This window comes from Salmo salar, chromosome 12 (genome assembly GCF_965601325.2).
Source record: "Salmo salar chromosome 12, fSalSal1, whole genome shotgun sequence".
Lineage (NCBI taxonomy): Eukaryota > Metazoa > Chordata > Actinopteri > Salmoniformes > Salmonidae > Salmo > Salmo salar.
Genome location: NC_138302.1, coordinates 89,683,331 through 89,709,110, shown reverse-complemented (window position 1 = coordinate 89,709,110; position 25,780 = coordinate 89,683,331). Strand labels below are relative to the sequence as shown.

Sequence of the window (25,780 nt, the reverse complement as noted above, 5' to 3'; positions counted from 1 at the left end):
CCAGATGAAGGCTGGTAGTTTAGCACTCACCTGTAATCTGTGCCCTCCACTGGAGTCCAGGTGTATGTCCGCATGGCCTCATCAATGTACCTCTGAAATCAGACAACAACATCAGATCACCCTGATCAGCACCATAATCACTTCCTCAAACACAACCTGGACTACAGTACAAGTTACAATTTTTGTCATTACTCAGTTATTCTGGATGGTGCCAGTATGGATCATGGCTAAGCCTCATATTTCTGGATGGTGCCAGTATGGATCATGGCTAAGCCTCATATATCTGGATGGTGCCAGTATGGATCATGGCTAAGCCTCATATATCTGGATGGTATCTGGATGGTGCCAGTATGAATCATGGCTAAGCCTCATATATCTGGATGGTGCCAGTATGGATCATGGCTAAGCCTCATATATCTGGATGGTGCCAGTATGGATCATGGCTAAGCCTCATATATCTGGATGGTGCCAGTATGGATCATGGCTAAGCCTCATATATCTGGATGGTGCCAGTATGAATCATGGCTAAGCCTCATATATCTGGATGGTGCCAGTATGAATCATGGCTAAGCCTCATATATCTGGATGGTGCCAGTATGGATCATGGCTAAGCCTCATATATCTGGATGGTGCCAGTATGAATCATGGCTAAGCCTCATATATCTGGATGGTGCCAGTATGGATCATGGCTAAGCCTCATATATCTGGATGGTGCCAGTATGAATCATGGCTAAGCCTCATATATCTGGATGGTGCCAGTATGGATCATGGCTAAGCCTCATATATCTGCATGGTGCCAGTATGGATCGTGGCTAAGCCTCATATATCTGGATGGTGCAAGTATTAATCGTGGCTAAGCCTCATATATCTGGATGGTGCCAGTATTGATCATGGCTAAGCCTCATATATCTGGATGGTGCCAGTATTGATCATGGCTGAGCCATATATTGATGACTTACCTCATCAACTGACTTAATGAGAGTCTTGATTTTCTTTTGCCCTGATTTGCCATCAATCATTTCTCGACGGATCTGAGGGAGAGAGAGAAACAGACAGAACAGGAGGAAGGCAAAAAAGAGATGGAGAGTTTCATATACTTTAACAAAAATTAACTGTGACATTTGATTCAACGGTTTGGTCATTGGACCACTGTCATACAGCTGTAGTAACCATGACAATGTTAGAGATGTGTGGGTGTTTAGTTGTCTGAACTGTATTTACCTCCTCCTTTTTACTGTCCTCTAGTTCAGCATCCAGGAAGTCCAGGGTGACAGGTTCTCTGAAGTTAATGATCTGAGAGACAGACAGGCAGCCAATCAGACAGACGGAATAATACCAGTATCTGGGTAGAAAAGTCAAGAAAAAGTCAGAACAGAGGAATACTAATGATGTAGAAAAAGAGTCAGGAAGAGTCAGGGGGAAAATCTGGGACATAGAAATAGAATGAAGCCTGTTCTATTCATTCTATTACTATGGTCTGGGTCCTACCTTAGGTTGCAGGATGGGATGCATAGAGGACAGTCTTGATCCTACCTTAGGTTGCAGGTTGGGGTGCAGGAGCAAATAGCCATTTTGGTCGATCGCAAAGGTGTATCCATTGGCTCCAAGCTGTAGGGAGAGAAACGAGACTTAGAACCAGTGAAAAAATATATAATTTTTCTGCTTCTGTGTTGTGTGTGTGTGTGTGTGTGTGTGTGTGTGTGTGTGTGTGTGTGTGTGTGTGTGTGTGTGTGTGTGTGTGTGTGTGTGTGTGTGTGTGTGTGTGTGTGTGTGTGCGTGTGTGTGTGTGTGTGTGTGTGTATGTGTATGCGTGCGTGCCTGTGTGTGTGTGTATGCATTTGTGTATGTGTATGTGTGTGTGTCAGTGTGTGTTTGTGTGCATCTGTGTATGTGTGTGTGTGTGTGTGTGTGTGTGTGTGTGTGTGTGTGTGTGTGTGTGTGTGTGTGTGTGTGTGTGTGTGCATTCATCTGTGTGTGTCTGTGTGTACCCTGTATGTTGGTGTCTTCCTCTTAATTTCGTTGATCGCAACATCCACTCCCATGACACCAAGGACAAGCTGCGTCTGTATAAAAACATTCCAGTTAATGGTTCCTGATCAACTATATGAGCATCTACACCTCTGTCACTGATCATGTCATCACACCATCAGTCAGCCTCTCACATTACGATAGCAGAGCCAGAGACTGCACATTCGCACATGCGCACGCACGCACGCACACGCACACGCACACACACACACACATACACACACACAGGGGCGTTAGACTGACTGCTGAAAAGCTGTCCTCACCATCTGTGATTTATTACCATGTGTACATCTGATTAATCGATATCTACACCTTATGCCAGCTGATTAATGTATATCTACATCCTAGAACTGAATCAATTTGTCATACTGACGTAGGATCTTAATTTTAGCCAGTTTGTTACAGCAGGAAAATAATCCGGCAGCAACAAGAAATGTGAATTATTATGTGGAACCTTTTGTAGAGGTTGATACATTTTTTGTACGGGAAAATCAAGAAGGCTTCAGAAGCCTTTTTCATCCCCCAAATACACTCGTTTTACATTTCCTACATTACCAGGAAAGTTCTCCTGCAACAGGGTGATCAGATTAAGATCTTACATCTGTAGCAGCATCAAATTATTTTTTGTTGTTGAGATGACTGTGTTTTCAATTAGTTTTCTATGGGATACTAGATTTATAAGGCATCTGGTTGCAGTTCCCATGGCTTCCACTAGATGTCAACAGTGTTTAGAAATTGGTTGATGTTTTTCCTTTGAGAAATGAAGAAGTAGCTCTTTCCTTTCTGAGTGTAGAGCCAAGTGGACTGTTTTGTTTGGGGCGCGCGACCTGGAACTCGCTCCACTTTCATTTTATCTGCTATTGTACACAGTATATTCCATCTGCCATTTCACCGGATGTTGTCAAATCGATCCCGCTAACGGGATTTGATCCATAAGAAGTTAATTAATTAATTAATTAAGAATCTGACACTTTTTTTCAATTTTTGCCTAAAATGACATACCCAAATCTAACTGCCTGTAGCTCAGGACCTGAAGCAAGGATATGCATATGCTTGATACCATTTGAAAGGAAACACTTTGAAGTTTGTGGAAATGTGAAATGAATGTAGGAGAATATAACACATTAGATCTGGTAAAAGATAATACAAACCAAAAAACATGCATTTTCAAAAAAAATAAGTTTCATCATCTTTGAAATGCAAGAGAAAGGCCATAACATAATATTGCAGTTTGGGCACAATTTAACAGTGTGTGTGCAAAGTCTCAGAATGATCCAGTAAAGCATTGCAATACTGGACAATATTTCGTATCAAGTCTGCCCAAAAGTGCCTAATATAGAGAACATACAAAAATGTTATGGTAATACAACATTAAAGTTTACACACTCCCAGGAATGGCCTGTATAATTAGCTTATACACTAACTTTCACACATCTAGATGGCCTGTGGGACCCTCAGGATTACAAATCAGAGCAAGATTACTGAATGTAAGTACATTATTTACCTTCAGAGGTGAATGTATCAAACCAGTTGCCGTGATAAAAGTTTTTTGTTGTTGTGCACTCTCAAACAAATGCATTGTATTTTTTCACTGTTATAGCTACTGTAAATTGGACAGTGCAGTTAGATTAACAAGAATTTAAGCGTTCTGCCCATATAAGACATGTCTATGTCCTGGAAGGTTTGCTGTTACTAACAACATCATGCTAATCACATTAGCGCACGTTAGCTCAACCGTCCAACGGCATAGGGACACCGATCCCGTAGAGGTTAAACAAATCAAAATCAAAATATATTTTATATTTGCAAGTCTTCAAAGTAGCTACCCTTTGCCTTGATGACAGCTTTGCACACTCTTGGCATTCTCTCAACCAGCTTCATGAGGTATTCACCTGGAATGCATTTCAATTAACAGGTATGCCTTGTTAAAAGTTAATTTGTGGAATTTCTTTCCTTCTTAATGCGTTTGAGCCAATCAGTTGTGTTGTGATTAGATAGGGTTGGTATACAGAAGATAGCCCTATTTGGTAAAAGACCAAGTCCATATTATGGCAACAACAGCTCAAATAAGCAAAGAGAAATGACAGTCCATCATTACTTTAAGACATGAAGGTCAGTCAATTTCAAGAACTTTTGAAAGTTTCTTCAAGTGCAGTCGCAAAAACCATCAAGCGCTATGATGAAACTGGCTCTCATGAGGACCGCCACAGGAAAGGAAGACCCAGAGTTACCTCTGCTGCAGAGGATAAGTTCATTAGAGTTACTAGTCTCAGAAATGGGCAATTAATTGCACCTCAGACTGCAGCCCAAATAAATTCTTCACAGAGTTCAAGTAACAGACACATCTCAACATCAATTGTTCAGTGGAGACTGCGTGAATCAAGCCTTCATGGTCGAATTGCTGCAAAGGAACCATTACTAAAGGACACCAATAATAAGAAGAGACTTACTTGGGCCAAGAAACACAAGTAATGGACATTAGATCAATGGAAATCTGTGTCCTTTGGTCTGATGAGTCCAAATTTGTGATTTTTGGTTCCAACCGCCGTGTCTTTGTGAGACGCAGAGTAAGTGAACTTATGATCTCTGCATGTGTGGTTCCCACTGTGAAGTATGGAGGAGGAGGTGTGATGGTGTGGGGGTGCTTTGCTGGTAACACTGTCTGTGATTTATTTAGAATTCAAGGCACATTTAACCAGCATGACTACCACAGCATTCTGCAGAGATACGCCATCCCATCTGGTTTGTGCTTAGTGGGACTATCATTTGTTTTCAACAGGACAATTACTCAAAACACACCTCCAGGCTGTGTAAGGGCCATTTTATTACGTTTGCAATCACAACAAATTATTTGCTCAGACCCCAATCAAGGATCATCAAAAGCCATACAATAAATTCTCAGACAACCCAAAGATTCCTAGATGCCCTTGCAGACACCATCCACCTACCCAAGGACATCAGAGTACAACAATCGGTTAACCACCTAACCGAGGAACTTAATTTAACCTTGCGTAATACTCGATGCAGTCGCACCCCTAAAAACAAAGAACATTTATCATAAGAAACTAGCTCCCTGGTGTACAGAAAATACCAGAGCCCTGAAGCAAGCTTCCAGAAAATTGGAACAGAAATGGCACTACACCAAACTGGAAGTCTTCCGATTAGCTTGCAGTATCGAAGAGCCCTCAGTGCTGCTCGATCATCCTATTTTCCAACTTAATTGAGGAGAATAAGAACAATCCAAAATGTCTTTCTGATACTGTCGCAAAGCTAACTAAAAAGCAGCATTCCCCAAGAGAGGATGGCTTTCCCTTCAGCAGTAAAAAATTCATGAACTTCTTTGAGGAAAAGATCATGATCATTAGAAAGCAAATTACGGACTCCTCTTTAAATCTGCATATTTCTCCAAAGCTTACATGGGCTTGCTCCTATCTATCTTTCTGATTTAGTCCTGCCGTACATACCTACATGTACGCTACGATCACAAGGCGCAGGCCTCCTTATTAACCCTAAAATTTCTAAGCAAACAGCTGGAGGTAGGGCTTTCTCCTATAGAGCTCAATTTTTATGGAATGGTCTGCCTATCCATGTGAGAGACGTAGACTCAGTCTCGACCTTTAAGTCTTTATTGAAGACTCATCTCTTCAGTAGGTCCTATGATTGAGTATAGTGTGGCCCAGGGGAGTGAAGATGAACGGAAAGGCACTCTAGCGACGAACCACCCTTGATGTATTCTGCCTGGCCGGTTCCCCTCTCTCCACTGGGATTCTCTGCCTCTAACCCTATTATGGGGGCTAGTCACTGGCTTACTGGTGCTCTTCCATGCCGTCCCTAGGAGGGGTGCGTCACTTGACTGGGTTGAGTCTCTGATGTGATCTTTCTGTCCAGATTGGCGTCCCCCTCGGATTCGTGCCGTGGGGGAGATCTTCTTGGGCTATACTCGGCCTTGTCTCAGGGTAGTAAGTTGGTCGTTGAAGATATCCCTGTAGTGGGGTGGGAGCTGTGCTTTGGCAAAGTGGGTGGGGTTATATCCTGTCTGTTTGGCCCTGTCAGGGGGTATAGTCGGACGGGGCCACAGTGTCTCCCAACCCCTCCTGTCTCAGCCAGCTGCAATAGTTTATGTGTCGGGGGGCTAGGGTCAATCTGTTATATCTGGAGTATTTCTCCTGTCTTATCCGATGTCCTGTGTGAATTTAAGTATGCTCCCTCTAATTCTCTCTCTCTTTCTCTCTCTTTCTCTTTCTCTTCTCTCGGAGGACCTGAGCCATAGGACCATGCCTCAGGACTACCTGGCCTGATGACTCCTTGCTGTCCCCAATCCACATGGTCGTGCTGCTGCTCCAGTTTCAACTGTTCTGCCTGCGGCTATGGAACCCTGACCTGTTCACCGGAAGTGCTACCTTGTCCCGGACCTGCTGTTTTCGGCCCGCTCTCTTTACCACACCTGCTGTCTCTAACTCTGAATGATCGGCTATAAAAAGCCAACTGACATTTACTCCTGAGGTGCTGACCTGTTGCACCCTCTACAACCACTGTGATTATTATTATTTGACCCTGCTGGTCATCCATGAACGTTTAAACATCTTGACCATGTACTGTTATAATCTCCACCCGACACAGCCAGAGGAGGACTGGCCACCCCTCAGAGCCGGGTTCCTCTCTAGGTTTCTTCCTAAGTTCCTGCCTTTCTAGGGAGCTTTTCCTAGCCACCGTGCTTCTACATCTGCATTGCTTGCTGTTTGGGGTTTTAGGCTGGGTTTCTGTATAGCACTTTGTGACATTGGCTGATGTGAAAAGGGCTTTATAAATACATTTGATTGATTGATATTTGACCAAGGAGAGTGATGGAGTGCTGCATCAGAGGACCTGGCCTTCACAATCACCCGACCTCAACCCAAAGGAGATGGTTTGGGATAAGTTGGACCGCAGAGTGAAGGAAAAGCAGCCAACAAGTGCTCAGCATATGTGGCAACTCCTTCAAGACTGTTGGAAAAGCATTCCTCATGAAGCTGATTTGTTTAACACGTTTGTTTAACACATTTTTGGTTATTACATTATTCCATATATGTTATTTCCTAGTTTTGATTTCTTCACTATTATTCCACAATGTAGAAAATAGTAAAAATAAAGAAAAACCATTGAATGAGTAGGTGTGTCCAAACTTTTGACTGGTACTGTATGTACAATCACTGTGTGGGGGACGTTGTCGATGCACTTATTGATGAAGCAGGTGACAGGTGGTATACTCCTCAACGCCATTGGATGAATTCTGGAATATATTCCAGTCTGTGCTAGCAAAACAGTCCTGTAGCGTAGCATCCGAGTCATCTGACCACTTCCGTATTGAGTGACTCACTGATACTTCCTGCTTTAGTTTTTGCATCTAAGCAGGAATCATGAGGATAGAATTATGGACAGATTTGCCAAATGGAGGGCGAGGGAGAGCTTTGTATGCGTCTCTGTGTGTGGAGTAAAGGTGGTCTAGAGATTTTTTCCTCTGGTGGCACATGTGACATGCTGGTAGAACGGATTTAAGTTTGCCTGTATTAAAGTCCCCGGCCACTAGGAGCGCCGATTCTGGATTAGTATTTTCTTGTTTGCTTATGGCCTTTTACAGCTCGTTGAGCGCGGTCTTAATGCCAGCATCAGTTTGTGGTGGTAAATAAACGGCTATGAAAATATAGATAAAAACTCTCTTGGTAGATAGTGTGGTCTACAGCTTATCATGAGGTACTTTACCTCAGGCGAACAAAATACCTCGGAACTTCCTTAATATTAGACATAGTGCAGCAGCTGTTATTGACAAATAGACACCCCCCCCCCCCTCGTCTTACCAGATGTAGCTGTTCTGTCCTGCCGATGCATGGAAAACCCAGCCAACTGCATATTATCCGTGTTGTCAATCAGCCATGACTCGGTGAAACATCAGATATAAAAAAAAAACATGTCCTGTTGGTAGGATAGTCTAGAACGGATATCATCCAGTTTATTCTTGTCACGACTTCCGCCGAAGTCGGTCCCTCTCCTTGTTCAGGCGGCGTTCGGCGGTCAACGTCACCGGCTGTCTAGCCACCGCCGATCCACTTTTCATTTTCCATTTGTTTTGTCTTTGTTTTACACACCTGATTTCAATCCCACAATTACTGTTTCATTATTTAACCCTCTGTTCTCCCATGGGTTTTTGTGAGTGATTGTTTATTGTATTTTCAGTCTGTCATGGTTTGCGTGTATTTGTTACTTTGTATATTTTACATTTTGAGTAAAAGTACGTTAATTACTCATATCTGCTGTCCTGCGCCTGACTCTCTTCCCCAGCCACACATAGGACCCGTTACAGAATCACTCACCTGAAGAATGAACTCCCAGTTCCAGTGGAGGAGCGCGTTCAGCAGCACGCGACCATGTTGCATCGTCTGGGCACTGCCATGGATCGCGTGCTGCAGACTATGGATCGTTTGGAGAGAGGAGGAGGTTTTTCAGCGCCTCCACCAGTCCCACTACAACAGGTCCCACTGTTCACCCCTCCTTCCCCTGGTCCCAGTGGGATTCGATTCGCGCTCCCGAGGGAGTATGATGGGACGGCTGCCGGATGCCAGGGTTTTCTACAACAATTGGAGCTCTACCTGGCGACCATCCACCCGGCTCCTTCGGGGTGTGAGAGTGTGTCTGCCCTCGTCTCCTGCCTCTCAGGCAAAGCCCTGGAGTGGGCCAATGCCGTATGGTGTGAGGGAGATGCGGCGTTGGATCATTACGCAGAGTTCACCCGCCGCTTTCGGGCAGTGTTCGACCACCCGCCTGAGCGGCGGGTGAACGTCTGTTCCACCTGAGACAGGGGACGAGGAGCGCTCAGGATTTCGCCTTGGACTTACGGACCCTGGCCACCAGCGCGGGATGGAACGACAGGTCCCTGATCAATCACTACAGGTGCAGTCTGCGCGAGGACGTCTGTCAGGAGTTGGCTTGCCGAGACACCACCCTCACATTGGACCAGCTGGTGGACATGTCCATCCGGCTGGACAACCTGCTGACTGCCCGCCGACGTCCGGATCGGTACCTGTCAGTTCCATCCCCCAACACCTCCGCTCCGACGCCCATGGAGCTGGGAGGTGCTGCACTTAGGGCGACCGGAGGAGGGGCCATTCCCTGCACCATCTGTGGCCGCAGAGGGCACACTGCTGGTCGGTGCTGGGGGAGTTCCTCAGGGAGTAGAGGCAGCAGGCAGGGCACTATCGTGTCACCCCAGGTAAGTCGGCACCAGGCTCAGCCAGATCCCCCTGTTGCTCACATGTATGTGTTTATTTCATTTCCTGAGTTTTCCCCGCATTCCCAGCATAAGGCGCTAGTAGATTCAGGCGCAGCTGGGAATTTTATTGACCGTTCATTTGCTCATAGTTTAGGGATTCCCCTTGTACCTGTGGATATGCCCTTCCCTGTGCACGCCCTAGATAGTCGACCATTAGGGTCAGGGCTGATTAGGGAGGCCACCGCTCCACTTGACATGGTTACGCAGGAGGGTCACAGGGAGAGAATCAGTCTCTTCCTTATTGATTGTCCTGCGTTTCCCGTGGTGCTGGGCCTACCCTGGTTGGCCTGTCATAACCCCACTATTTCGTGGCAACAGAGGACTCTCAAGGGGTGGTCACGAGAGTGCTCAGAGAGGTGTGTGGGGGTTCCCATTGGTGCGACTACGGTGGAAAGTCCAGACCAGGTCTCCACCGTGCGCATCCCCTCAGAATATGTCGATTTGGCTCTCGCCTTCTGTAAGAAGAGGGCGACTAAATTACCACCCCATCGACGGGGGGATTGTGCGATAAATCTCCTGGTAGACGCAGCACTTCCCAGGAGTCACGTGTATCCTCTGTCACAGGAGGAGACGGCAGCTATGGAAACATATGTCTCCGAATCCCTGGGGCAGGGATACATTCGGCCCTCCACTTCACCTGCCTCCTCAAGTTTCTTTTTTGTGAAGAAGAAGGATGGGGGTCTGCGCCCGTGTATTGACTATCGAGGGATCAATCAGATCACAGTGAGGTATAGCTACCCGCTGCCTCTCATCGCCAGTGCGATCGAGTCAATGCACAGGCGCGCTTCTTCACAAAATTGGATCTCAGGAGCGGGAGGGGGGGGGGGGGGACGAGTGGAAGACGGCATTTAGTACCACCTCAGGGCACTATGAGTACCTTGTCATGCCGTACGGGTTGATGAATGCTCCATCAGTCTTCCAGGCCTTTGTTGACGAGATTTTCCGGGACCTGCACGGGCGGGGTGTAGTGGTGTATATTGACGACATTCTGATATACTCCGCTACACGCGCCGAGCATGTGTCCCTGGTGCGCAGGGTGCTTGGTCGACTGTTGAAGCATGACCTGTACGTCAAGGCTGAGAAACATCTGTTCTTCCAACAGTCCGTCTCCTTCCTAGGGTACCGCATTTCCACTTCAGGGGTGGAGATGGAGAGTGACCACATTTCAGCCGTGCGTAATTGGCCGACTCCCACCATGGTAAAGGAAGTGCAGCGGTTTCTTGGGTTTGCCAACTACTACCGGAGGTTTATCCGGGGTTTTGGTCAGGTAGCAGCTCCCATTACCTCACTGCTGAAGGGGGGACCGGTGCGACTGCAGTGGTCGGCTGAGACGGACAGGGCTTTTGGTTACCTGAAGGCTCTGTTTACCTCGGTTCCCGTGCTGGCTCATCCGGATCCCTCTGGCGTTCATAGTGGAGGTGGACGCGTTCGAGGCTGGGATAGGAGCCGTGCTCTCTCAGCGTTCGGGCACACCACCAAAGCTCCGCCCCTGTGCTTTCTTTTCGAAGAAGCTCAGCCCGGCGGAGCGAAACTATGATGTGGGGGACCGGGAGCTGTTGGCTGTTGTCAAGGCTCTGAAGGCGTGGAGACATTGGCTTGAGGGGGCTAAACACCCTTTTCTCATCTGGACTGACCACCTCAATCTGGTGTATATCTGGACGGCGAGGAGACTGAACCCTCGCCAGGCAAGGTGGGCCATATTTTTTACACGTTTTGTTTTCACTCTATCCTACAGACCAGGTTACCAGAACGCTAAGGCAGACGCACTGTCTCGGATGTATGACACAGAGGAGCGATCCATGGATCATACTCCCATACTTCCAGCCTCTTGCCTGGTGGCACCGGTGGTGTGGGAGCTGGATGCGGACATCGAGCGGGCGTTACGCACAGAGCCCACTCCCCCCAGTGTCCAGCTGGGTGCCTGTACGTTCCGTCTGCTGTCTGCGACCGTTTCATCTATTGGGCCCATACGTCACCCTCCTCTGGTTATCCTGGCATCGGGCGGACGGTGCGTTGCCTTAGTGGGAAGTACTGGTGGCCAACCTTGGCCAAGGACGTGAGGGTTTATGTTTCCTCCTGCTCGGTGTGCGCCCAGTGCAAGGCTCCCAGGCACCTGCCCAGAGGGAAATTACAACCCCTACCCGTTCCACAACGGCCGTGGTCGCACCTGTCGGTGGACTTCATGACGGATCTTCCTCCCTCACAGGGCAACACCACAATCCTGGTCGTTGTGGATCGGTTTTCTAAGTCCTGCCGTCTCCTCCCTTTGCCCGGTCTCCCTACGGCCCTACAGACTGCGGAGGCCCTGTTCACTCATGTCTTCCGGCACTACGGGGTGCCTGAGGACATAGTCTCTGATCGAGGTCCCCAGTTTACGTCCAGGGTCTGGAGAGCGTTCATGGAACTTCTGGGGGTCTCGGTCAGCCTCACCTCAGGTTTTCACCCCGAGAGTAACGGGCAGGTGGAGAGAGTAAACCAGGATTTGGTTAGGTTTCTGCGGTCATATTTCCAGGACCGGCCGGGGGAGTGGCCGGCCTTCATCCCCTGGGCAGAGATGGCCCAAAACTCACTCCGCCACTCCTCCACTAACCTCTCTCCTTTCCAGTGCGTACTGGGGTATCAGCCGGTTCTGGAACAGTGGTATCAGAGCCAGATCGAAGCTCCTGCGGTGGACGAATGGTTGAAGCGCTCAGAAGAGACCTCGGACCCCGCCCATGTGCACCTACAACGGGCCGTGTGGCGGCAAAAAGAGGGCGCTGACCGTCACCGCAGCGAGGCCCCGGTGTGCGCACCGGGGGACCGGGTCTGGCTCTCGACCTGAAAACTGCCCCTCCACCTGCCCTGCCGGAAGCTGGGTCAGCAGTTTGTGGGGCCATTTAAAGTCCTGAGGAGACTGAACGAGGTATGCTACAGGTTACAGCTTCCCCGAGATTATCATATTAATCCCTCTTTCCATGTGTCTCTCCTCAGGCTGGTGGTTGCTGGTCCACTCCAGGAAGCTGGACATCGAAGGGGCCCCGGCGTATGCTGTTCGAGCTATCCTGGACTCGAGGCGTCGGGCGAGGGGCCTTCAGTACCTCGTGGAGTGGGAGTGGTACAGTCCGGAGGAGAGATGCTGGGTGCCGGTCGAGGACGTCCTGGACCCTTCGTTGCTGCGGGATTTCCACCGTCTCCATCTGGATCTCCCTGCGCCTCGTCCTCCGGGTCGTCCCCGAGGTCGGTGTCGGGCGCTGCTGGAGCCGCGCGTCAAGGGCGGGTACTGTCACGACTTCCGCCCGAAGTCGGTCCCTCTCCTTGTTCGGGCAGCGTTCGGCGGTCGACGTCACCGCTTTCTAGCCACCGCCAATCCACTTTTCACTTTCCATTTGTTTTGTCTTTGTTTTACACACCTGATTTCAATCCCACAATTACTGTTTAATTATCTAACCCTCTGTTCCCCCATGGGTTTTTGTGAGTGATTGTTTATTGTATTTTCGGTCTGTCATGGTGTGCGTGTATTTGTTACTTTGTATATTTGACATTTTGAGTAAAAGTACAATAATTACTCATATCTGCTGTCCTGTGCCTGACTCTCTACACCAGCCACACATAGGAGCGCTACAATTCTCCAGTGATTGCACGTTGGCCAATAGAACGGATGATACAGGGGGGTTACCCACTAGCCAATGAATTCTAGCAAGGCACCCCGGTCTCCGCCCCCTGTATTTACGTATTTTCTTCATGCAAATGACAGGGATTTGGGCCTGGTCTCAGAGAAGCAGTATATCCTTCGCGTCGGACTCATAAAAAAAAAAAATCTTTGTCCAGTTCGAGGTGAGTAATCGCTCTTCTGATATCCAGAAGCTCTTTTCGGTCATAAGAGATGGTAGCAGCAACATTATGTACAAAATAAGTTACAAACAATGTGAAAAAAACACACAAAATAGCACAGTTGTTAAGAGCCCGTAAAACGGCAGCCATCCTCTCCGTCGCCAGTGTCCTATTGTTAGGTGTGATTATCTCAAGAGTCAATATTTTTTTCATTCGATTTGAATAGTTGATTCAATGGGAGCTAACGAACAGTATGGCTGAAGATGTACATGTACAGTACACTGAAGCCTGATTCACAATACAGGGAGCCAAACCAAACCGAGCTGTACTGGGCTGGCCTGGTGATGCATCCACCATAGTTGCTGGAACTATGCTCGAAAGAAAACATTCAAGCCAGCACTATCCAGCTAGCACATTTGGTTCCTTGGAAGTTGTGGGAATGTACGTTTTTGGTTTCCCATTGGTTCTAGGAACGAAGCCATGAGTTTCCTGACCGGTAAAACAGAACGGAAGTGAATATTTTACCTGTTCTGGGAACATACATTTTTAGGTTGCAGGGAGATTCTGAGAACCTTTTACTATGGTTCCCTGAAAGTTTTATAGTTTATTTGGAGGTTTTTGAATAACTTCCTTAAAACTTTCACTGAATGTTTCAATAAGAATTTTAAAAACACTGCTATCTTAGTTTAACTGTTTTCAACTCCAAGCACAGATAGGACACATGGAAATTCATTATAGGCATTAATCGCAAACACATTAATTTTTTTATTAGTGAGATTCAAACCTACGATCTTCTGTTCTCTATCCATGGAATTAGTCCACTGCCCCACCACAATGTTTTTTAACAAAGCGTTTTAGTTTATTAAAAAAGACCACATTTCTATTTAACTAGGCAAGTCAGTTAAGAACAAATTCTTATTTACAATGATGGCCTACCTTCTTCAGGGGTAGAACAACATATTTTTACCTTGTCAGCTCAGGGATTCGATCTAGCAATCTTTTGGTTACTGGCCCAACGCTCTAACCACTAGGTTACCTGCCGCCCCACAAGCATTCATTAACATCAAGTGAGGCCAATTATTGGCCGTGGTCAACATTTTACATTTACATTTTAGTCATTTAGCAGACGCTCTTATCCAGAGCGACTTACAAATTGGTGCATTCACCTATAATATCCAGTGGAACAACCACTTTACAATAGTGCATCTAAATCTTTTAAGGGGGGGGTTAGAAGGATTACTTTATCCTATCCCAGGTATTCCTTGAAGAGGTGGGGTTTCAGGTGTCTCCGGAACACACTCAACAAGATAGAGGATAGAGAGTGTTTTGTTCACACTGAAAACGGAAAGTATCTCTTTTTAACATTGAAAGTTGCTAATGTTTTCTAGTGGTTTTTATTAAAAGTTTTATTAATGTTCTGAGAACATGACTTTAAATAGAACCATGAGGAAACCTGTAGGAAACATGTTGAAGTACTGAAATTCCCACAGAATAACGTTGTTTCTTAACGTTCTCTGAACTAGTTGAGAACTCTCCCAATGTCAAACCAGTTGGAGTACGTTCCTAGAACATTAACAAAAATGTTACCATGTTTGAACTTTTCGGAAACATTCTGTTAAAGTAATGAAATACAAAGAAAATAATGTTATTTTGTCAAGTTCCTTAAATGTGTTGAGAATGTTCCAGAGCCAAGCAACTATCCTGCACCATTCCCAGAATGTTGTGTGAAGGTTGTATGCTAAATAACCATTGGACAACCACGCTCTCACCAAGCTCTAAGAAAAATATGGTTCTCAAAGCTGCTGGGCCTGTTGCCACCTCAGGGGGTAAGTGTTGCCCTGCAGTCGGTCGGTGCACCAGGATGGGAGGATGCCATTAGACATGACTGATGGCCAACATTAGGGAGTTATAGACACAGAAGGGACTGTTGTGCAGTCAGGATTCCTGTTGTTTTACAATGATGCAAATCAGTTTGCTCTCAAATGGGAAATCTGTATCTAAGTTATGGCTCAGTACTGATGCAATATCTGTTTATGTATTTATTTTTGTGGTCCTCAAAGAGCCACAGAAGACAGAAATACTTTTTCTAATGGCCCTGAGACCATTTGAAAATGAACGGTGCAATAACAAGTCTATTAATTTGTTAATCAGTGTAAACCCTGAGCTTCATGCTCCTGCTGATATTTACCTGAGAGTTTGCATCAGCGGTGAGGTTGAAGACTGGCATGGTCCCAGTTATGACCAGACCCAGACCCTGAACACACAAACATCAACGTCTCAGTATGTGGGACTTCAGAAGATTGTGTTAGCATCTATATAATGTTTAAAAAAATAATAATTATACTTTTTCCCCCCAATTTCATGATATCCAATTGATAGTTACAGTCTTGTCGCTGCAACTCCCATACAGACTCAGCAAAGGTCGATAACCATGCGCCTTCCGAAACAACCCAACCAAGGCGTATTGTTTCTTGACACAATGCCCACTTAACCCAGACTCACCAATCAGAGGAGACACTGTACACCTGGTGACTGTGTCAGCATGCACTGCACCCGCCCCCCCCACAGGAGTCGCTAGTGCGCGATGGGACAAGGACATCCCTGCCAGCCAAACCCTCGCCTAACACAGACGACACTGGGCCAATTGTGCGCCGCCCCATGGGTCTCCCGGTTGCGAACCCAGAATTTCTAGTGGCACAGCTTGCACTGCAATGCAGTGCCTTAGACCACTGCGCCACTCAGGAGGCACTATATAGTGGTTTTTAATCTCAAACATAGCTATGTTATAGGTAGGACTCAAAGTAGAAGTTTGTAAGCAACTAGTTCTAAAGGGTTTCCGTTTTTGGCTAGTACTGCATTACAATGGTCTTAGTATTAAAACAGAAATGAATGAAATCAAATGAAATCCAATTTAATTTGTCACATTCGCCGAATACAGCAGGTGTAGAAGGGAAATGCTTACTTACAAGCCCTTAACCAACAATGCAGTTTTAAGAAAAAAAAGTAAAACAATAAAATAACAATAACGAAGCTATATACTGTAATAATAGATAATAAACAGCGATATATATGCATAGATAATACAGTACATTGCAGTAATGTACTGTAACGTGACACTTGTGTTGCTACTCCTCAGTGGGATAGTTTGTGGCTTACCAGAGCATCCTGGTAGACGTTGGTCCATTGGACCTGCTTGGCCTTGGGCCCAGCCAGCACCATGGGCCGACCCAGCACATCCAGGTACTCCTGAGACAGGGAGGAGAACACACACATCAGAGAAATGACAAACAAACAAACAAACACACACACACACACACACACACACACACACCACACCACACCACACCACACCCACACCACACCACACACCACCACCTATATTGCTTTATTAACTGGGTTGTTAGAGCCCTGAATTGATTGGCTGACAGCCGTAGTATATCAGACCGTATACCACGGGTATGACAAAACATTTATTTATACTGCTCTAATTACTGTTGGTAACCAGTTCATAATAGCAATAAGGCATGTCAGGGGTTTGTGGTAATATACCACGGCTAAGGGCTGTATCCAGGAACTCCTCGTTGCATCGCGCAAAACAACAGGGGGGGGGGGAGGGGGATTAAGAGCATGTCACACTTATTCATCGTAAAACTATAAGACCCTTACAAGTCTTCTCACTGTCTTATAAACCTGAGGGCCAACAGTAGAATCAGCCCAGGCCTGAGAAGCAGTACAGCCTGTGAACAGTCTTTAGACATTTAGGGCCATTATTCATCAATATGAAGCAGCTACTAAAAACACATTAGGAGTGTCAGAGGCACGTGGCACAAACATGCCAATCTCCCACTGGCTCTCTGTGTTAACCAAAGCAGTGTATAAAAACCTCTCTGTGTTAACCACAGCAGTGCGAAAACACCTCTCTGTGTTAACCACAGCAGTGTGAAAACACCTCTCTGTGTTAACCACAGCAGTGTCAAAACACCTCTCTGTGTTAACCACAGCAGTGTGAAAACACCTCTCTGTGTTAACAACAGCAGTGTGAAAACACCTCTCTGTGTTAACCACAGCAGTGTGAAAACACCTCTCTGTGTTAACCACAGCAGTGTGAAAACACCTCTCTGTGTTAACAACAGCAGTGTGAAAACACCTCTCTGTGTTAACAACAGCAGTGTGAAAACACCTCTCTGTGTTAACCACAGCAGTGTGAAAACACCTCTCTGTGTTAACAACAGCAGTGTGAAAACACCTCTCTGTGTTAACAACAGCAGTGTGAAAACACCTCTCTGTGTTAACAACAGCAGTGTGAAAACACCTCTCTGTGTTAACAACAGCAGTGTGAAAACACCTCTCTGTGTTAACAACAGCAGTGTGAAAACACCTCTCTGTGTTAACAACAGCAGTGTGAAAACACCTCTCTGTGTTAACAACAGCAGTGTGAAAACACCTCTCTGTGTTAACCACAGCTGTGCGAAAACACCTCTCTGTGTTAACCACAGCAGTGTCAAAACACCTCTCTGTGTTAACCACAGCAGTGTCAAAACACCTCTCTGGGGCTAGGGGGCAGTATTTGCACGGCCGGATAAAAAACGTACCCGATTTAATCTGGTTACTACTCCTGCCCAGTAACTAGAATATGCATATAATTAGTAGATTTGGATAGAAAACACTCTAAAGTTTCTAAAACTGTTTGAATGATGTCTGTGAGTATAACAGAACTCATATGGCAGGAAAAAACCTGAGAAGATTCCAGGCAGGAAGTGGAAATCTGATTTGTGGAATCACCTTCAACACTTTGCCTATGAAACACACCGTGAGTTAGGATTCATTTAGCACTTCCTAAGGCTTCCACTTGATGTCAACAGTCTTTACAAAGTGGTTTGAGTCTTCTCCGTTAAAAACAGACCAAACGAGAGGCATGGAAAGTTGGTCATAGAGGGAGGGCCATTACTACTATGACGCGGGCGCCCATGGGTACCCTCTCGTTCCGAAACGTTTAGATAGACAATGCAATCGTCCGCCTTGAATATTATTGAAGCTCTGATTGAAAAAGGCCCTAAAGATTTATGTTATACAACGTTTGACATATTTGAACGAACGTAAATATATATTTTTTGCACATTCGTGATGACAAGTCCCGCGTGCCTCGTACATTTTGAGTAGCCTTCGGAACGCGCTAACAAGAAGGAGCTATTGGGACATAAATTATTAACTTTTTCTAACAAAACTACATTTGTTGTGGACCTGGGATTCCTGGAAGTGCCTTCTGATGAAGATAATCAAAGGTAAGTGAATATTTACAATAGTATATTTGATTTTAGATGACTCCAAGATGGCGCTAACATGTATCGCCTAGCCTATTTTTCTGAGCATAGCACCTCGTTTATTGCAAAGTGTAAAAGTTATTTTTAAATCTGGCAATGCGGTTGCATTCACGAGATGTTAATCTATAATTCTTTGAATGACAATATTATATTTGACCAATGTTTTCGAATAGTAATTTTGTAAATTGTAGCGCTGATTCACCGGAAGCATTTGAGGGAAAATATTTTCTGAACGTCACGCGCCGATGTAAAATGATGTTTTTATATATAAATATGAACTTTATCGAACAAAAAATGCATGTATTGTGTAACATAATGTCCTAGGAGTGACATCTGATGAAGATTGTCAAAGGTTAGTGCTGCATTTAGCTGTGTTTTGGGTATTTCTGATGCATGCTAGTTGCTTTGAAAATGGCAGTGTGATTATTTTTGGCAAGGTACTCTCCTAACATAATCTAATGTTTTGCTGTTGTTGTAAAGCCTTTTTGAAATCGGACAACGTGGTTCGATTCAGGAGAGATGTATCTATAAAATGGTATAAAATAGACATATGGTTGAGAAATTGAAGTTATAGCATTTATGAGGTATTTGTATTTCGCGCGACGCGATTCCACTGGCTGTTGACTAGAGTGGGACGCAAACGTCCTAGGTTCCCAGACAGGTTAACCACAGCAGTGTGAAAACACCTCTCTGTGTTAACCACAGCAGTGTATAAACACCTCTCTGTGTTAACCACAGTAGTGAACAGTATAAACATCTCTCTGTGTTAACCACAGTAGTGTACCGTATAAACATCTCTCTGTGTTAACCACAGTAGTGTATAAACACCTCTCTATGTTAACAACAGTAGTGTATAAATACCTCTCTGTGTTAAACACAGTAGTGTATAAAAACCTCTCTGTGTTAACCACAGCAGTGTATAAACACCTCTCTGTGTAGACCACAGCAGTGTATAAACACCTCTCTGTGTTAACCACAGCAGTGAATAAAAACATCTCTGTGTTAACCACAGCAGTGTACAGTATAAACATCTCTCTGTGTTAACCACAGTAGTGTATAAACACCTCTCTATGTTAACCACAGTAGTGTATAAACACCTCTCTGTGTTAACCACAGTAGTGTATAAACACCTCTCTGTGTTAACCACAGCAGTGTATCAACACCTCTCTGTGTTAACCATAGTAGTGTACAGTATAAACACCTCTCTGTGTTAACCACAGTACTGTATAAACACCTCTCTGTGTTAACCACAGTAGTGTATAAACACCTCTCTGTGTTAACCACAGTAGTGTACTGTATAAACACCTCTCTGAGTTAACCACAGTAGTGTATAAACACTTCTATGTGTTAACCACAGTAGTGAATAAACCCCTCTCTGTGTTAACCACAGTAGTGTACAGTATGAACACCTCTCTGAGTTAACCGCAGCAGTGTATAAACACCTCACTGTGTTAACCACAGTAGTATACAGTATAAACACCTCTCTGTGTTAACCACAGTAGTGTACAGTATACACACCTCTCTGTGTTATCCACAGTAGTGTCTAAACACTTCTCTGTATTAACCACAGTAGTGTACAGTATAAACACCTCTCTGTGTTAACCACAGCAGTGTATAAACACCTCTCTGTGTCAACCACAGTAGTGTACAGTATAAACACCTCTCTGTCTTAACGACAGTAGTGCACAGTATAAACACCAATCTGCGTTAACCACAGTAGTGTATAAACACCTCTCTGTGTTAACCACAGTAGTGTACAGTATGAACACCTCTCTGTGGTAACCACAGTAGTGTACAGTAGAAACACATCTCTGTGTTAAGCACAGTAGTGTAAAAACACCTCTCTGTGTTAACCACAGTAGTGTACAGTATAAACACCTCTCTGTCTTAACCACAGTAGTGTGCAGAATAAACACCTCTCTGTCTTAACCAGAGTAGTGTATAAACCCCTCTCTGTGTTAATCACAGTAGTATATAAACCCCTCTCTGTGTTAACCACAGTAGTGTATAAACACCTCTCTGTGTTAACCACAGTAGTGTACAGTATAAACACCTATCTGTGATAACCACAGTAGTGTACAGTATAAACCCCTCTCTGTGTTAACCACAGTAGAGTATAAACACCTCTCTGTGTTAGCCACAGTAGAGTATAAACACCTCTCTGTGTTAACCACAGTAGTGTATAAACACCTCTCTGTGTTAACCACAGTAGTGTATAAACACCTCTCTGTGTTAACCACAGTAGTGTACAGTATAAACATCTCTCTGTGTTAACCACAGTAGTGCACAGTATAAACATTTCTCTGTGTTAACCACAGCAGTGTACAGTATAAACACCTCTCTGTGTTAAACACAGAAGTGTACAGTACAATCACCTCCATGTGTTAAGCACAGTAGTGTACAGTATAAACACCTCTCTGTGTTAACCACAGTAGTGTATAAACACCTCACTGTGTTAACCACAGTAGTGTACAGTATAAACTCCTCTCTGTGTTAACCACAGTAGTGTATAAAACCCTCTCTGTGTTAACCACAGTAGAGTATAAACACCTCTCTGTGTTAACCACAGAAGTGAATAAACACCTCTCTGTGTTAACCACAGTAGTGTACTGTATGAACACCTCTCTGTGTTAACCACAGTAGTGTATAAAAACCTCTCTGTGTTAACCACAGTAGTGTACAGTATGAACACCTCTCTTAGTTAACCGCAGCAGTGTATAACAACCTATCTGTGTTAACCACAGTAGTGTACTGTATAAACACCTCTCTGTGTTAACCACAGTAGTGTATAAAAACCTCTCTGTGTTAACCACAGTAGTGTACAGTATGAACCCTCTCTTAGTTAGCCGCAGCAGTGTATAACAACCTATCTGTGTTAACCACAGTAGTGTACTGTATAAACACCTCTCTGTGTTAACCACAGTAGTGTATAAAAACCTCTCTGTGTTAACCACAGTAGTGTACAGAATGAACACCTCTCTTAGTTAACCGCAGCAGTGTATAACAACCTATCTGTGTTAACCACAGTAGTGTACTGTATAAACACCTCACTGTGTTAACCACAGTAGAGTACAGTATAAACACCTCTCTTGTTAACCACAGTAGTGCACAGTATAAACACCTCTCTGTGTTAACCACAGTAGTGTCTAAACACTTCTCTGTATTAACCACAGTAGTGTACAGTATAAACACCTCTCTGTGTTAACCACAGCAGTGTATAAACACCTCTCTGTGTCAACCACAGTAGTGTACAGCATAAACATCTCTCTGTCTTAACCACAGTAGTGCACAGTATAAACACCTATCTGTGTTAACTACAGTAGGGTATAAACACCTCTCTGTGTTAACCACAGTAGTGTACAGTATGAACACCTCTCTGTGTTAACCACAGTAGTGTACAGTAGAAACACATCTCTGTGTTAACCAAAGTAGTGTAAAAACACCTCTCTGTGTTAACCACAGTAGTGTACAGTATAAACACCTCTCTGTCTTAACCACAGTAGTGAACTGTATAAATCCCTCTCTCTGTTAACCACAGTAGTGTATAAACACCTCTCTGTGTTAACCACAGTAGTGTACAGTATAAACACCTATCTGTGATAACCACAGTAGTATACAGTATAAACCCCTCTCTGTGTTAACCACAGTAGAGTATAAACACCTCTCTGTGTCAACCACAGTAGTGTATAAACACCTCTCTGTGTTAACCACAGTAGTGTATATACACCTCTCTGTGTTAACCACAGTAGTGTACAGTATAAACACCTCTCTGTGTTAACCACAGTAGTGCACAGTATAAACACCTCTCTGTGTTAAACACAGAAGTGTACAGTACAATCACCTCTCTGTGTTAACCACAGTAGTGTATAATTTCCTCTCTGTGTTAACCACGGTAGTGTACAGTATAAACACCTATCTTTGTTAACCACAGTAGTGTACAGTACAATCACCTCTTTGTGTTAACCACAGTAGTGTATAAACACCTCACTGTGTTAACCACAGTAGTGTACAGTATAAACACCTCTCTGTGTTAACCACAGTAGTGTATAAACACCTATCTGTGATAACCACAGTAGTGTACAGTATAAACACCCCTCTGTGTTAACCACAGTAGAGTATAAACACCTATCTGTGATAACCACAGTAGTGTACAGTATAAACACCTCTCTGTGTTAACCACAGTAGTGTATAAACACCTCACTGTGTTAACCACAGTAGTGTACAGTATAAACACCTCTCTGTGTTAACCACAGTAGTGTATAAACACCTATCTGTGATAACCACAGTAGTGTACAGTATAAACACCTCTCTGTGTTAACCACAGTAGAGTATAAACTACTCTCTGTGTTAACCACAGTACAGTATAAACACCTCTCTGTGTTAACCACAGTAGTGCACAGTATAAACATCCGTCTGTGTTAACCACAGTAGTGTACAGTATAAACATCTGTCTGTGTTAACCACAGTAGTGTATAAACACCTCTCTGTGTTAACCACAGTAGTGTACAGTATAAACATCTGTCTGTGTTAACCACAGTAGTGTACAGTATAAACACCTCTCTGTGTTAACCACAGTAGAGTATAAACAACTCTCTGTGTTAACCACAGTAGTGTACAGTATAAACACCTCTCTGTGTTAACCACAGTAGAGTATAAACACCTCTCTGTGTTAACCACAGTAGTGTACAGTATAAACACCTCTCTGTGTTAACCACAGTAGTGCACAGTATAAACATTTCTCTGTGTTAACCACAGCAGTGTACAGTATAAACACCTCTCTGTGTTAAACACAGAAGTGTACAGTACAATCACCTCTCTGTGTTAACCACAGTAGTGTATAAATACCTCTCTGTGTTAACCACAGTAGTGTACAGTACAATCACCTCTCTGTGTTAACCACAGTAGTGCACAGTATAAATATCCGTCTGTGTTAACCACAGCAGTGTACAGTATAAACATCTCTCTGTGTTAACCACAGTAGTGTACAGTATAAACACCTCTCTGTGTTAACCACAGTAGTGTATAAACACCTCACTGTGTTAACCACAGTAGTGTACAGTATAAACACCTCTCTGTGTTAACCACAGTAGTGTATAAAACCCTCTCTGTGTTAACCACAGTAGAGTATAAACACCTCTCTGTGTTAACCACAGTAGTGAATAAACACCTCTCTGTGTTAACCACAGTAGTGTACTGTATGAACACCTCTCTGTGTTAACCACAGTAGTGTATAAAAACCTCTCTGTGTTAACCACAGTAGTGTACAGTATGAACACCTCTCTTAGTTAACCGCAGCAGTGTATAACAACCTATCTGTGTTAACCACAGTAGTGTATAATTACCTCTATGTGTTAACCATGGTAGTGTACAGTATAAACACCTCTCTGTCTTAACCACAGTAGTGCACTGTATAAACCGCTCTCTCTGTTAACCACAGTAGTGTATAAACACCTCTCTGTGTTAACCACAGTAGTGTACAGTATAAACACCTATCTGTGATAACCACAGTAGTATACAGTATAAACCCCTCTCTGTGTTAACCACAGTAGAGTATAAACACCTCTCTGTGTCAACCACAGTAGTGTATAAACACCTCTCTGTGTTAACCACAGTAGTGTATATACACCTCTCTGTGTTAACCACAGTAGTGTAGAGTATAAACACCTCTCTGTGTTAACCACAGTAGTGCACAGTATAAACACCTCTCTGTGTTAAACACAGAAGTGTATAGTACAATCACCTCTGTGTTAACCACAGTAGTGTATAATTACCTCTCGGTGTTAACCACGGTAGTGTACAGTATAAACACCTATCTTTGTTAACCACAGTAGTGTACAGTACAATCACCTCTCTGTGTTAACCACAGTAGTGTATAAACACCTCACTGTGTTAACCACAGTAGTGTACAGTATAAACACCTCTCTGTGTTAACCACAGTAGTGTATAAACACCTATCTGTGATAACCACAGTAGTGTACAGTATAAACACCTCTCTGTGTTAACCACAGTAGAGTATAAACAACTCTCTGTGTTAACCACAGTACAGTATAAACACCTCTCTGTGTTAACTACAGTAGTGTACAGTATAAACACCTCTCTGTGTTAACCACAGTAGTGCACAGTATAAACATCCGTCTGTGTTAACCACAGTAGTGTACAGTACAATCACCTCTCTGTGTTAACCATAGTTGTGCACAGTATAAACATCTGTCTGTGTTAACCACAGTAGTGTACAGTATAAACACCTCTCTGTGTTAACCACAGTAGTGTACAGTATAAACATCTGTCTGTGTTAACCACAGTAGTGTATAAACACCTCTCTGTGTTAACCACAGTAGTGTACAGTATAAATACCTCTCTGTGTTAACCACAGTAGAGTATAAACACCTCTCTGTGTTAACCACAGTAGTGTACAGTATAAACACCTCTCTGTGTTAACCACAGTAGTGTATAAACAACTATCTGTGATAACCTTAGTAGTGTACAGTATAAACACCTCTCTGTGTTAACCACAGTAGAGTATAAACAACTCTCTGTGTTAACCACAGTAGTGTACAGTATAAACACCTCTCTGTGTTAACCACAGTAGAGTATAAACACCTCTCTGTGTTAACCACAGTAGTGTACAGTATAAACACCTCTCTGTGTTAACCACAGTAGTGCACAGTATAAACATTTCTCTGTGTTAACCACAGCAGTGTACAGTATGAACACCTCTCTGTGTTAAACACAGAAGTGCACAGTTTAAACAACTCTCTGTGTTAACAACAGTAGTGTACAGTATAAACAAATCTCTAGGTTAACCACAGTAGTGTATAAACACCTCGCTGTGTTAACCACAGTAGTGTATAAACACCTCTCTGTGTTAACCACAGTAGTGTATAAACACCTCTCTGTGTTAACCACAGTAGTGTACAGTATAAACACCTCTCTGTGTTAACAACAGTAGTGTATAAACACCTCTCTGTGTTAACCAGAGTTGTGTATAAACACCTCTCTGTGTTAACCACAGTAGTGTACAGTATAAACACCTCTCTGTGTTAACCACAGTAGTATACAGTATAAACACCTCTCTGTGTTAACCACAGTAGTGTATAAACACCTCTCTGTGTTAACCACAGTAGTGTGCAGTATAAACACCTCTCTTTGTTAACCACAGTAGTGTGCAGTTTAAACACCTCTCTGTGTTAACCACAGTAGTGTATAAAAACCTCTCTGTGTTAACCACAGTAGTTTGCAGTATAAACACCTCTCTGTGTTAACCATAGTAGTGTACAGTGTAAACCCCTCTCTGTGTTAACCACAGTAGAGTATAAAC

At 44.1% G+C, this 25,780-nt stretch overlaps 1 protein-coding gene across 3 annotated transcripts in view; it reads right to left on the bottom strand.

The window, feature by feature from the left end:
- LOC106566000 (voltage-dependent calcium channel subunit alpha-2/delta-2) overlaps positions 1–25,780 on the bottom strand; it is a 466,343-nt gene that overhangs the window by 26,264 nt on the left and 414,299 nt on the right. For all 3 annotated transcript variants that reach the window (XM_045691873.2, XM_045691871.2, XM_082959405.1), the window contains 7 exons: positions 16,298–16,387; positions 15,330–15,395; positions 1,989–2,063; positions 1,534–1,608; positions 1,222–1,293; positions 960–1,031; positions 31–92 (listed from right to left, as the gene is read on the bottom strand). In XM_045691873.2, coding sequence (XP_045547829.1) covers positions 31–92; positions 960–1,031; positions 1,222–1,293; positions 1,534–1,608; positions 1,989–2,063; positions 15,330–15,395; positions 16,298–16,387 — 512 coding nt within the window. The remainder of the gene's footprint in view (positions 1–30; positions 93–959; positions 1,032–1,221; positions 1,294–1,533; positions 1,609–1,988; positions 2,064–15,329; positions 15,396–16,297; positions 16,388–25,780) is intronic.